General features: G+C 46.1%; 2 protein-coding genes and 2 long non-coding RNA genes across 5 annotated transcripts; 2 read left to right on the forward strand and 2 right to left on the reverse strand.

Moving 5' to 3' along the window:
- Positions 1-331: 331 nt before the first annotated feature.
- On the reverse strand, positions 332-10,747 carry LOC123598708. Its single transcript, XR_006712755.1, has 3 exons — positions 10,642-10,747; positions 4,064-4,070; positions 332-345 (listed from the first exon to the last, which is right to left on the reverse strand). It is a non-coding gene; the product is annotated as an uncharacterized LOC123598708 (long non-coding RNA).
- On the forward strand, positions 361-3,754 carry LOC123598709. The gene is made up of 2 exons (XR_006712756.1): positions 361-2,593; positions 3,665-3,754. It is a non-coding gene; the product is annotated as an uncharacterized LOC123598709 (long non-coding RNA).
- Positions 4,053-7,900, reverse strand: MRPL9 (mitochondrial ribosomal protein L9). Of its 2 annotated transcripts, none has more exons than XM_045479238.1 (7): positions 7,766-7,900; positions 7,436-7,592; positions 6,859-6,983; positions 6,604-6,654; positions 5,495-5,596; positions 4,905-4,988; positions 4,053-4,820 (listed from the first exon to the last, which is right to left on the reverse strand). In XM_045479238.1, exons 1-7 carry the CDS (start codon positions 7,880-7,882, stop codon positions 4,794-4,796), a joined length of 663 nt encoding a protein of 220 aa, XP_045335194.1. In that variant the 5' UTR covers positions 7,883-7,900; the 3' UTR covers positions 4,053-4,793. The 2 variants fall into 2 exon arrangements, with proteins under 2 accessions (XP_045335194.1, XP_045335193.1); XM_045479237.1 differs by having other exon boundaries at positions 4,053-4,797; positions 7,766-7,884.
- OAZ3 (ornithine decarboxylase antizyme 3) lies at positions 8,429-13,857 on the forward strand. The gene is given in 8 exon segments (XM_045479240.1): positions 8,429-8,538; positions 10,109-10,155; positions 10,700-10,812; positions 11,099-11,159; positions 11,161-11,235; positions 12,102-12,277; positions 12,784-12,869; positions 13,611-13,857. Coding segments are annotated over 7 exon segments (681 nt in total). The 5' UTR covers positions 8,429-8,538; positions 10,109-10,128; the 3' UTR covers positions 13,754-13,857.
- The last annotated feature ends 57 nt before the right edge of the window (positions 13,858-13,914 follow it).

Raw genomic sequence — 13,914 nt, forward strand, 5'->3', positions numbered from 1 at the left:
CTTGGTTCTTGGTATGATGAGAGACCCCCTCCCCATATATAATGACTTTATTTATTTTAATGTTTATTTATATTTGAGAGAGAGAGAGAGAGAACGCACAAGCAGGGAAGGGGCAGAGAGAAAGAGGGAGACACACAATCCAAAGCAGGATCCAGGCTCTGAGCTGTCAGCACAGAGCCTGATGTGGGGCTCGAACCCACAAACTGTGATATGATCTGAGCCGAAGTAGGATGCCCAACCGACTGAGCCACCCAGGTGCCTCAAAACTTTATTTTTTTTAAGTAATCTCTACACCCAACATGGGGTTTGAACTCACCACCCCAAGATCAAGAGTCGTGTGCTCTTCTGACAGCCAGTCAGGCAACCCATGATGACTTTTCATTGGAACCTAGATATTTTTGTGTTATGAGATTGAATCAAAATTTAAACTTTTGTTTTAACTTTCTGTGAACTGCTTTGGCATGGGAAGGGGAGGTGGGACTTCATGACCCTCCTCCACCAGCTCTAATCTCTGGCTTTAAGATTCCCCCCTCTGCAATGCTCCCTACAGCACAGTGCAGGAAACTATCTCTAGGTTTGTGGCCATTCTGAGTTAATTTTTGTATAAGGTGTTAGATGTAGGTTAAATTTTATTTTGTGCCTATTGCTCTAGCGTTTGTTGAAAAGGCTGTCTTTCCTCCATTGAATTGTTTTGGTATCTTTGTCAAAAAAAAAAAAAAAAAAGAGTTGGGTACAACTCTCAGTAAACTGAGGCTATCATAGGGCTCATCTCATTTATTTCCCTTTTCTCATTTAATGAAGTTCCGTACTACTTGCTTTTCAATATCCATAAACATTTTTTATAATTTTGTCTGGTTTTTTAGTTGTTTATAATGGGAAGGTGATTTCTGTTGGTGGAAGTAGAAGCCTTCCCGAACCAGTTTTTCAGCTGGAAACAACTGATGTAAGAGGCTAGGCCCCTAGAACAGCATGACCCTCTTGCAGGTCCAGCATAATATGTCCTGGACCATATGGACATTCCACAGATCATCACATTACTTCATTCAAGGTAATAATTCCCCTGGTCCTATAAGGACTCACGACCATTTGCTTAATACATGCTGGAGAAAGAGGCACAACCATTTGAGAAACTGTTGTATACAGGGTCTTATCTGATACTGATGTCCATGGATCTGAAGCATCGTCATGGCCCCCTGGTAGAGTGGCAGTGTATGGGGATGGGGTGACAAATGTATTCCAGACCCAGGTCTAGCTCTCAGTGGTCCTACTGGGTTCGTAGATCCACCCAGCGGTCATTTCACTGGTCCTTAATGGGTAACTGAGATGGATATATTTGATAGTTGGCAGAACTACACTAACCATGATAGGGTTAGAAAGGCCAGCACGAAGCTCCTGAAGTTGCTGCTACCATCTCAGGCCAAGATAATAAAAACTATCACAGTAGTGGCCCTCTTGCAGATCTAAAGGATGCAGGGATGGTGGGCCCATTAAAACACTATTTAATTCACTAGTCTGGTCCCTGGTAAAATCAGAAAGTTCTTGGAAGATGACAGTGGATGACAGCCATCTCAAGTCATTTCAATTGTATCTGCTGTGCTAAATGCTAAATGTGGTGTCTTTGCTAGAGATTAACACAGCCGCAGGTACACGATAGGTGGCCATTAATCTGAGCAATATATTCTTTTCCATCTCTGTAAGAAAGGACCATAAAAAGTACTTTCACTACTGGGATGAGCAGGAATAGTCTTGCACCTGGACCATGTAAAACCTCCCACCCTGTCATAATATGTCCTGGACCATATGGACATTCCACAGATCATCGCGTTACTTCATTGATGACATCATGGTAATTGTACAGGATGAGCAAGAAATGGCAAGTACACTAGAGGCCTTGATAGGATAAACATCCTTCAAGTAGGGGTACATAAAACTGCAAATACCCAGTAATGTTTTTAGAGGTCCAGTGGTCTGGACCATGCCAGGATGTTCCCTCCAAAGTAAAGGAGAAATTTTACTTCTCACATCTCACTCCCAAGAAGGGAACACAGTGCCTGACAAACCTCACTGGGGTCTACAGACAGCATATTCCACACTTGGGAATACTGTTCTGACACATGTATCAATTCTGATAATGGACAGATGCAGTCATGGCCTGCAAGGGCATAATGACCAGGTACCTTATCAGGTAACCTATTTGGACCAGAAGTACAAGTTGAGGGGGTGTGGGTAGGAATCTAGATGGGGAGTAGAGAAGGGAGACGAGTACCAGTGCAGACAGGGTAAGTTACAGCAGCAGGGGCTACGGTCTGTCCCAGACCTTCCTCTGTTAACCAGTTTTCCCAGGAAAAGAGGCCCATCAAATCCTGAAGGGATCACTCTAGAACTCAAGAAACAATGGATCCGAACAGCACGAAAGGTGGACTATAGTGAAGACCTAGTGTGCTGCCCAGATTCCCCGCTTCAGGACTGAAGCACTCATTTCCCAAGCTGCTGAGAATGCGGACGGTGCTCTTCTGAGTCCCCTTGGGAGCTGCCTTTTCCCGAAGTCAGACAACTCACCCAAGGACATGGCCCCTTTTTAGCCAATGTGGGGGTACGTATGTGGCCACTTGCCTCAATAGAGTACACATTTCCACACAGCCATCCTAGCTTGAGTGTGAGGGACTGACGGAGGTCTTTGTTGAGACCAGCTTAACCTCCTCCTCTACCGAATCCTGCTTCCTGGACTCCCCCACAGGTGTCGACCCAGTCTAAGATCCCTTCATCATAAACTTCCTGCACACAAATTTCCAATTCAGTCTGTTTCGCCAGGAACTTACACTATGACAAATATTTAAACACTTTTGAGACGAGCTGTGTGGAATGTTGTGGTTGTTGCTCAGGCAATTTCAGAGATGTTCTGATGGGGACATGGTGGTGTGGAAAGATGTGTTAAATGAGCTTTTCACCAGTAACAGTAGGGATGAAGATCATTGAAATGGCAGATTTCAAACAACACCAGTCGTACGTTTCAACACACCTTGAGTTATGGAGTCTGCTGGCTAGTTTTCAGCGCAACTGATGATAGATTTCTATCAGTTGGGATGGCCTCATGTGAATCAAAGTGCTTAACGGACTCATAGTGGTAGGTGAGCTCAAACATTAGGTTAGAAACTAGTCTCTCTGAGCTTCTGATAAAGACAGCAAAGAGTCATAAATTGTGTGACCTCACATTGTATTGGAGTGACTAGCACAATCCATTTGTCAGCAGTTGGATCTTTTTTCCACTAGTAGACCTTGAACTTAGGCAGAATTATCTACTTCCCTTATCTCCTATCAAGATACCTGTTCCATAATTACCCAATGACTAGCCCTCTATCTTAACCTTGCTCTGGAAACCAAGATGCCATCTTTTTCAAAATTTCAGGGTTACAGAAACAAAGTAAGTTCCCTTTTTAAGCTTTTTTCATTGCAGCTTCATTTTCTCCAACAATTACCCTTAGGCCTTATTTGGATCCCTTTAGAAAAGTAGAATCCATTGTGCTTATTCATATTTATAGCTTTATAAATATACCTAACAAAAATGACTTTTAAGACCTAACACATATCAGCTTGTTAAGTAATTTGCCCATAGCACCCACGGGATATAGCCTATAAATGAATTTTATTTTCCCTTCCTTTTTAGCACCAAACCCCAGTAGCTCAAGAGTACAACCTACTTGGAAGTTCTGCCCCCAGTCTACTCATGCCCAGTAAACAGCATCTAAGAACACAATCTCTCTAGTCAATGGTTTTGTAATAGCAGTGCATGGTGACAAACGGTAGCTATACAGCATAATGTATAGAATTATCTAATTACTACGCTGTACACCTGAGGATGTAACATGGTGTTGTCAACTATACATTAAAAAAAAACTAAAAATTAAAAAGGTAAAATTTATCAAAACTTACGCACACACGTAAAGACCATACATGGTGCCATTTGCTTGAAAGAAATGTAAATAGACATAAAGGTGCAGTAGTAAATCATAACTGCATAAAATTAACTGTAAAGACTGTAATAAACTAAAAAATAAGTAAAAACACAATCTCTTTATTTCCTCTTGAGATACAAATGTTCAGTTTGTATGAGAATGAGCCTAGTGACGGAGACAGTGACTAGCTCTTCCATTTGTTCCAGTGAATTTCAGGCTAAATAATATCCAGACTGTTTCCAAAATCTGTTAATATTCAGCTTATCAAATCTACAGCCTGGTACTCCTTGAGCAGGACTACCCCAGTAAGGCCAGATGTGGTAACAGTCCAAGACAGAGGTGGGAAATACAGAGGATTCAACGTGTACATGCAGTTTCGGCTGTTGTCTCCATATGCTCTGTAAAATTCCACTATTTCATCAGAGCTGGGAGTTGATCAGGGTGATGGCCCATCGTTGCTCCACTGCTCCTGATTCGGCTCTTCTTTTTTGCTTATTCATTTTGGGGAGAGAGTGTGAGTGGGGGAGGGGCAGGGAGAGAGGAGGACAGAGGATCCAAAGGAGGCTCTGCACCGACAGCACAGAGCTCAATGTGGGGCTCGAACTCACCAACCGAAGAGACCATGACCTGAGCTAAAGTCAGATGCTCAACTGACTGTGTCCTCCAGGGGCCCCTGATTCTGCTTGTCTGATTTTGAGGGAGAGTAGATTCAGAAAGTCTGGGAGCCGGTGGGGGCCATTCCCTTGGCAGCTTGTTGGGCTAACCAGTACTTGTATCTTTTGGTCTTGGGCCTCTCAAAGTTCACCACAGACATAGGTACCCTCACAGTGTCAAGTCCATTTACCTGTACACAGAACCAAAGGAATCCTCAGAGGTTAGTTGGGCAGATAAGAGCTAATACCAAGCTTTTTACCCAGCCAGAAAAAAGGAGACAGGACGTGAAATACTCACCGTCACCTCACACCAGTACTTGCCCCACTGTGTAATGGGTTCTTCTGGTAACTTTAACGCATGTGGGGCGACCACAACACCAAGCTGCAAAAAAGTCAAAGCCAAAAGGAGCTCTGTTTATGTTGATGTAACTCTAGGCAACCTCAAAGAAGGTTCTGGAATTTCCTGTACAGGAATGAATAAAACTGAGTTTACCCTGGCTGATACCATGTTTACCCTCCACAGATAGTGGCAGAGAAACTCAGTCCCAATTTCTCAGAGAGGAGGATCCACCAAAGAGAAACAGGGCTTGAGACCAAAATCACTTCCTCCACACAAGAGTAGAAACTCCACAGTGGGTCACATTTCCCAGGTTTTTCCTAGAGAGGAAATAAATGATGCCACCATCTTTTCCTATCAGTCTTCAAATTTTGACCACCCTTACTCTTTAGTCATTTCCCTTCCTCAACCCTGCAACCAAGAACACTTTCCCTAACTCCAGCTGGACGATCACACCCTTTCCTAATGAAGGGATCGATGCTGGGCCTCCTTCCCAGGGGTAGCTTCTGCCCTCAGAGGGATAGTGGTGCTTGGTGCTTGGGAACACTCACATTTTTGAAGAAATGGCGGGCAACTATTTCAGGGTTTAGTTCCCATTTGACGTTGTTTTTCATCCCCACCTCCAGGTGACAGCTTTTGAGAAACGTCACTGTCTGATAGGAAATATAAACAGGGGCTAGGTTAGAGTTGGAATCAAAGGAGAAGAAACATGTTAGCAAAAGGCACAAGGTCTGAATTCAGGAAAGAGGCACAATGTCTGCCTCACAAGCATACAGGTGAGAAGATGAATAGGAAAGCGAATATTTCTATTGCCTCAAGGCTGATTCTGTACAAAGAAGGAGAATGTCACCTATTCCTGGTTGTTCCTAAGCAAGGAGAAACAGGCCATGTCAAAGTTAGACTTATCAATGGGGACCACTGATACACACCCCAGGATAGAATGGCTTTCGTAGACCATTTTAACCCAATACTTCTGGCCCTTCAGTCCCACCTCTATCCCATTAACAATTCCTTTCTGCTTATAGAATGAAATATAAATTCATCAGCCAAGGATTCAAAATGTTTTACAAATCTCACCCTAACTCCCTTTACAGCCATAAGTATTATCCTGTATGAGTCCTCTGTTTTTGCTAGACTGGTCTACCTTTTATGTTAAAGCGTGCCTTAATTATCTACGTACACTTTTTCTTCCTTAAGAATACCTTTCCCACCCTCCTGGCCTATCCAAAGCCTACTAATCCCACAGGGGCCAATCTAATCCCATCTGAAGAAAAGCCCTCTCCATCACTCTAATCCTTTTTGGTCCATGTTATTCTTCTAATCTACTGCCTTGAAGTTACTGATCACTTTCTCATGTGTCTCATGTTTTTTTGTGACTTGTCTGTAAACATCTATGGAGGCAGAGCCCTCATCTCACACTTTTCCATGGGTCCCCTACTACCTGGGTTGGGGCTTTACTCAATAAGCTAGGGCACTTCACCCAACAAGTCAGGATCTCCCAGGAGGTCTCAAAACCAGTTTTGGCAGCCAAGCATTTCCCCTTTCTCCTACACGTGTGTCTGCAATCAAGATACTTCAAGGAAATCAAGGAGCCTCTCAGGAAGAGGCTGGTAACTCCTTAAGTGACAAAGAAGTAAGAACTTTCCATGTTTTTACTCACCATCTCACCCGCCCTGGTCTGGATCCTCTCTAATTTTCCTTCTTGTCTCAGCTAGAAAAAGAAAGTTAAAGGTGAAAAAAATGAAAAGAAAAATGAGTCCATGATAAATATCAAACTCTTATTATGCTGGACATAGGCTGGGTTTCTGGATTCCTATTCTTCTAATCCCTATTTCGTTTTTAAGTTAAATATCAAAGGGAAGGAAGTTGCTAGAAGAAATCTTAAGGTTTTATTCTTTCAAGTCCCTCTGCTCACCAATTTCTCTTCTTCAAAGAGTTTCTTGTTTTCAGGGGATGCATATACAGCCAGACCTCGAGGCAACAGTCGATTCCGGCCCAAAGATTTCTTCACTGAGACCAGGTCACCCCGGACTCCAAGTCCTGCCAAGGAGAACAGACACTGGATCAGATGACCTCCTAAAGAGGTGATGATCAAAGATGCACCTCTTATTCTCTCACAGTACTTATTCCTCCTAGAAAAAATATTAATACTAAGAACAACACTTAAAGGACTTCTAATTAGTTTTTTTACGGCCTGATTTAGAAGTTTCACATTCCCTGTACAAAGTGAGAGTTGTCTCATCACAGGGTTTCAGTCATTGTAGCACATGCTGTTGGGCCTCCTTTCCCCTCTACACAGTTGCCCCATTCGCGTTCCTTTTTCTATGCAAGAGGCCAAGGCACAATCACAGTACTTTTTATGGCTTCCTCTCCTCAAATACAGAGCAGATCATTTCTACAAACGGCGAGAAATAGCTAAACGGGGAGGGCAGGAAAGAGCTGACGCCAAACGGGGCCAGCCTGAGGTAGGAGATACCTCTGCCGGGCCTTACCAACCACCGACTGGGTAAGGATGAGCTCCAGGTTGCCTTTGGGCCCGTGTTTCGTGTCCTCTACCAGCTTGTAAACGCGGTGTCGCCGGTGCAGGCGCGGCTTCCGGCCGTCTCCAGCCAACGGTACCTTCCACCAGCGCTCCACGATGACCGTGCCCTGGCAGTCGGGGAGCGGGGGTGAGCGAGTCTCCCGGGGAAACTCCTGGCGCCCTCGGGCGCCGGCACAATGTGAACCCGCCACCCTCAGGCCGGAACCCCTCGGAAGCAATACTCGGGCGTAAAGAGCCCCGCCGGAGGCGAGGACCGCCACGGCTCAGAGCTGGGCCTCACCCGACTGTGAGAGAGGCTGAAGCCGCGCTCCGGGCCGGGGGCGGCCCCCGCGAGCGGCAGCCGCAGCAGCTCCCGGACGGCTCCTCGCAGCAGCCCCCACGCCCCAGCCACCGCCATGTTCCCGGCGCCGAGGGAGAGCGGAGGAGGCCCCCGGCGCCGGCGCAGGAAAGGCCCCAGCGTCTGCCCGCGGCGCGCCTGAGCCGCCGCTGCTCCCGCCGGCGAAGCCGAGGGGCAGGCCCGGCCCGGGTCTGACCGGCCTGGCCTCCCAGCCAAGGTCTGGGTCGACGCTCCGTGCTTCAGCGTTGCCTCATCCCCTCTTCACTGTTTCTTCTCGGGGCAGGGACGCCCGTAGTTATTGGCAGATCATGGAGGGAGCTGGAAAAGGCACCGTGTCCCTCTTGGCTTCGCTTTAAAATGAGGGCTTCGGTTTAGCTGCAGCAGCTCTGAGGGTTCCAGCTCTGGCATTCTGTGATAACCGGATGCTGAGGGAAGAGGGACGCTGCTTTCCCTTTTGCTTACTGCAGATCTGCCTAAAAGTGGGGGAGGGATGGGATCCTCTGGAAAACTCTGGCAGCCCCGGGAGGAGGCTAACCCTTAATCTTTACACCTGCGGTATTTAAGCTCGTGTTTAAAGCAGAATTCAAAATCACAAGGGAGATGAGCCACAGAAAAAGGAAACTGTGGTAGAGTCTGGACCGTTCGAGAGTCTCAAGCCCTCGAGAGAAGACCATCTAGATGGGATGAGCAGGGTCTGTTTTGGCAGCGGAGATTGTGTAAGGGCGCTCTCAGCATCGTGTTGTTTTACTTGTTTGACCGGTAAACGTTGTCCCTCCTCCTAATTGCGCTTTCCTCGCTTAGCTTCCAGGACACCAGTTTTGTTTTTGTTTTCTTCCTACTTCACCAGTTTTCACAGTCTCCTTGCCTGGTTTCTCCTTTTCTCCGAACTTCTTAGGGTGCCGCCTAGGACAGTCTTTGGATCTTTACTCTTCTCAGTATACACCCCCGCTTTGATCTCCTTCAGTCTTGATCACTTCCAAAGTTCTCCATCCTAGACTTCTCCTAACTTCGCCCAACTCGAATAGCCTGCTGCTTACTCCTCTTCTTGTGTGTCTAGTGGACACTTCAAAGTTAATATGCTCCAAACTAAACCCGTCTCTAGAGCCTGCTTCAAACTGTCTCACCTTGCAACCTTACCCATCTCAGTTGATGGAAACTTCTTTCAGTTCTTGGACTCAACTTCTTTCTCTCATGCTCCAGGAAATCCTGTGGGTTCTATCTTTAAACGATTTCCAGAATCCAACCACTTCACACCACCTTCAGTGCTTCAGCCTGGAATAAGACACCATCTTTCTCCTGGATCACTGTAGTAGTTAGTCTCTTGGCAAATCTCCTTTAATGCTCCCCAGTTTATTTACAACACAACAGTCAGGATCTTTTAAAAAACATAGATAATATCATATCACTCCTCTACTCAAAACTTCACAGTGACTTCCCTCACACTGTAGTCTACAAGGCTTTCCCAAATCTGGCCCATTAGCTCTCTGACCTCACCTCCTGCTTTCCTCAGAACTTACACCACAGCCTCCCTGCTGTTTCTTGAAAACACCGGGCACTCTCTTCAGGGCTTTTACATCCACTGTTGCGTAGGCACGGAATCCTCTTATCCTCAGATGCTGGCTTGGCTGACTCCCTCACTTCCTTTAAGTCTTCGATTAAATGCCATCTTTTCAATGAGGCCTACTTGGATCACTGTATTTGTTTCCCCAGCCTGCCCCACCCCCTTCACCTCCTGACCTTCCTTTATCCTGCTCTTTTCTCCATAGCAGTTCTCATTGAACATCCTAAGTTTTCTTACAATGTTTACTGTTTTCTTTTGTCTTCTCACTGTTAGAAGCTAAGTTCCATTAGGCAGGGATCTTTGTTTATTGGTGGATCTCGGCACCTAGAATTCTGCCTGGCTTTCAGTAGGCCTTCAATAAATATTTGTTGAATGAAATGAGTGAATGAATATGCAGAGGTCTCAAACTGGTGGCCCCAGAATCAAATTTTGCTCACAATGTTGATTTTTTTAATCAACAGCTTTTATTTTTTAATAACCACTCCTTTTAAAAATTTGGAGGAATTTAGCACAAAAATCTATCTTTCCATTTTATGTTGAAAAATCATATCATCTGGAAGCACTGAGTCTGCATTTCTGCAACTGGATGAAACTGAGTTGTCAGCTTATTTTAGACAGTATATGAGCTTTCCATTTTGCTACAGCCCCACCCAGCAGCTCCATTAATTTCCATTAGCTGTCTTGGCTCCTAAAGGCATTTATAGTTTGCAATTTCTACCCTCCAGGGCAATGAGAAAGTTCAACAATGTGTAGCACCTCTGGATTATTAAAGGTAGGGATGACAATAAAAATATTGGATAGGAACTGAGAACCAATGAATCAAGTCAGGCATTGGATCAGGGCTTTGGAAACTTACAGTGTCAGACACCAACCATTTAGTTGCTGAAGTGGGATGTGTGTGGTGTGTGTTACATGAGTGTGCTCACATGCACGCGTGCCGCTGGAATAAGGGGCCAGGTTGAGGGCACTCAACAAGTGTTCAGGCAGGGCTATTCACCAATCAGTACAGAAGCTAAAGTACTGGTACAATTAAAAAAAAAAAAATCACTGGTACAGCCATGAAGTACATACTAGGTGAGTAGGAGGCTTAGTTAAGGGGGTTGGGTGGGGTGGAGGAGCAGCAGAGTGGAGTCTTGAAGTGACATAGGGCTGACCCTTTGCCCATGTCATAGTGCCCACCGGGTCACAATGACACCAGGCTGCCTGAACCCCTGCCACTCATCTCTGAACCTCACTTTGCCGCAGGGAGGCACTGAACTGAGAAACTGCCTTGTAACAGGTTGCGCCCTTCTATCTTCTCCCTTTCTTATATCAAGAGGGGAAAAACACGGAACTACCTCTACCCGATCTGGTCACCATACGCCTATTACCTTTACTGTTACAAATACCGGATCACCCTCCGGGAGAAGATGCTGCCTTGTTATAAAAGGTACTTGTTTTCCTCTCTACTTGTAGTTGTTTACATAAACTGTCAGGAAAAATAAGAGAATTTGAAGGAACTTCCCAAGTGGCAAGAGATAATAATAGCAAAATAGGATGGAAGGCTGGCATGGAACTTAAAATTTTCCCACCTGGCTGGCCTGGGAGAATGGAAGCAGATAGGCTCATCCACAAAAGATAGTGCCAGAGCCTGGTCCTATGTACCTGGAAGTTATGAACCCCTCCCCTTCTCAGATGCAGAGGTAAACTAATTTGGGCCCCCTTTTCCTAACCAGCATCATATATAAGGAACGGGAGGACTTGACACTCCGGCCCCGTTACTGCCTTCAGTGCTCCTGAGTCCCCAGCAGGCCTCCAGGGGGTCAGAAGCACCGAGCAGGGTGACCACGACCAGCTTAAAGAATTATACTCGGTAAGTGGACTGCACACTGATGCTGTCCGGGGGCAGCCCCTGGCTTGCTGTAATGACACCTTAGGGAGAAGGGGCATAATTAGCTAACTGGAGAACAAATTTTAGATCTCGAGGCTCACGCAGAACAGCTACTTGCTTTGGAAACAAGGATTCTGGCCCAGAGATATTAAGTCAAGATCACAGAGCTGGTGGTGAGAAGCAGGATGGGGAAAGAGGAGGTTGGAACAAAGAGCAGAACGAATTAAGAGTTCTGGGACGGAAACTTGTTTAGATGCCAAGAGGGGACTAGAACCTAGAACTCCTCGACTTGGCCCTGTACCATACTACAATAACATGCCTGTGGGTGACCTCTGCATTTTAACTGAGAAATCCGAGAATTCAGAGAAAACCCCCATGATGTAAAAAAAGTGGAAGAGCACGGTCAGTGAGTCCGTAAACAGATGACATGGTATTGTTTAAAGAATAAGCATCCCTAGGGATGCCTGGCTGGTTCAGTTGTTGGAACATGCGACTCTTGATCTCGGGATTGTGAGTTTGAACCCCATGTTGGGTGTGATTAAAAATCTTAAAAACAAAACAAAAACAAAGCTCTGTGATGTAAATATGTTTCTGAAGTGTTGGTGCACCCCTCGGGTGAGGTTAGCAGGCAGTGATACTGCAACTGCATTGACTGCTTTCCAGATTGGTATCAAGGAAAACTCCACAATAGAGAATTAGGTCCTAGGACTAAGGGACAGAGTGAGGATTTGGCTCCAATTCGGTCAGCCCCAAATTTGCTTCCTCAGACACAGCCAAATTGGCCTGAGATCTGACCTGAGGACTAGATGAGAACAGGAGACTGTGTTACTCTTTTGTTCCCTTTCCAGGCTGGGAACCTGACGGTGCTGGCTACTGACCCCCTGCTTCACCAGGATCCAGTACAGTTAGACTTCCACTTCCGCTGCACCCCCCAAACCTCTACCCATTGGCACGGCCTTCTCTGTGATCATCGACTCTTCCTGGATATCCCATATCAGGCCTTGGATCAAGGCAACTGGGAAAGGTGACTGAGCCCTGATAGGAAAGTGGGGTGGGTGAGCGGGGGAAGAGGCAGGAGGGTCCCTTCTTTCATCATGTCATAATCAGGTGGTGGGCGTGCTAACCCATGAGGGTGGATTCAGGAGCTAGATACTTTCACACCACCGAACTGGCATGCAGGCAAGCCCGTGAGCTGAGCCAGGATCTGGGCTTCAAGGGAGAAGAGCCCCCAGGGAGATTGATGGACCCCGATTCAGAAACACAGAAGTGAGGATCAACAACAGGATGTGTCTTCGGACTGTCTTTCTAGAGTGGCTCCTTCTCCCCAGGCCCCTCTAGGATATGGAGGTCAGTCCTGTTGTAATCCCTGGGCTTTGGAGAAACATTTACCAACACCAGCTTATCAACTTTCATTTCCTGGCTTGGGTCAGGAAAAAATTGAGCCATGAGGTTTCTTCTACTCAAGTAGGTGTTTGGATTTTGAATTCACTAAATATTTCATCAACTAGGATTCCTCTTTCTGGCCCCTAGTTTGACTGCAACACTGGAGTATGTGGAGGAGAAGACCAACGTGGACTTGGTGTTTGTAAGCTTCCAAAATAACCGGAATGACAGAGGTAGGGATTGGCAGTCCTTCCTGGCCCCTGGTGCTGAAGTAGCTGACAGCAACTTTTCCTTTGTAGGAGACCCTCTTCCCCGACTTTTTAAAAAAGATCACACTCATACACATTTCAGGGATTTAACCACCATCATCCCCACCCCCGTTCCAAGGAAATGAAGGCAACTAGCACTCTGTTCTCAGATTACACTTGTATTATGAGGAAAGCCTCGAAGGTAGATTTCAGAAGCCAGACCGAGGAAGCACTGGTGACATTAACAGAACTATTCAAGGCATGTAGCTGGTAGGACAGAAAGGACCTCAAATGTATTAAGCACCTACAGTGTGAAAGTGTTGGGTATAGGGCCAGGAAGATAGGAATGGGTTTATCCGGATGCTTGGAGCACACGTTCCAAAAACTACGACCTCCTCCCTCCTCCTCCCCCGCTTCTGTGGGACAGAAGATGGTCAAGAGCTTAGTACACCATCATTGTTAGGCATTTCATGATCATCTTAATCAAATTCTGAGGAAGATCACCATCTTATAAATGGGAAAACTAAAGCTCCGAAAGGGTAACTTGTACAGTGTCACAAAGCTTAGCAAGCCTTAGAGCCAGGGGTGGACTGTAGGTTTGTTAGTCCAAAGCAGATCACCCTAATGCTTGCACTACATGGCTTCCCTTCAGCCACTCCCTAAAGAAGCCAAATCCAGGGAAAGTTGTATAGAGCCTCAAAAAATGTTCTAATTTTTTTTTCACAGGTGCCCTGCTACGGGCCTTCAGCTACATGGGCTTTGAGGTGGTCAGACCAGATCACCCTGTCCTCCCTCCCTGGGACAATGTCATCTTTATGGTGTATCCCCTTGAAAGGGAACTTGGCCACCTGCCCAGTGAGCCTCCCTGAACATGCCTATTCCTGTTGAGGGGCTGGGAGCCTTGACCAGTGGAAACCAGGATGTGATTCAGGACACCTTTCATCCTAGAAATAAAGGGTAGTGCAATCCTCAAGTGTTCACTATTTCTTGGGGGTGTGGGGGAAGGCAGGGTTGGCTGTAGTGGAACATT

This window comes from Leopardus geoffroyi, chromosome C1 (assembly GCF_018350155.1).
Source record: "Leopardus geoffroyi isolate Oge1 chromosome C1, O.geoffroyi_Oge1_pat1.0, whole genome shotgun sequence".
NCBI classification, from domain to species: domain Eukaryota; kingdom Metazoa; phylum Chordata; class Mammalia; order Carnivora; family Felidae; genus Leopardus; species Leopardus geoffroyi.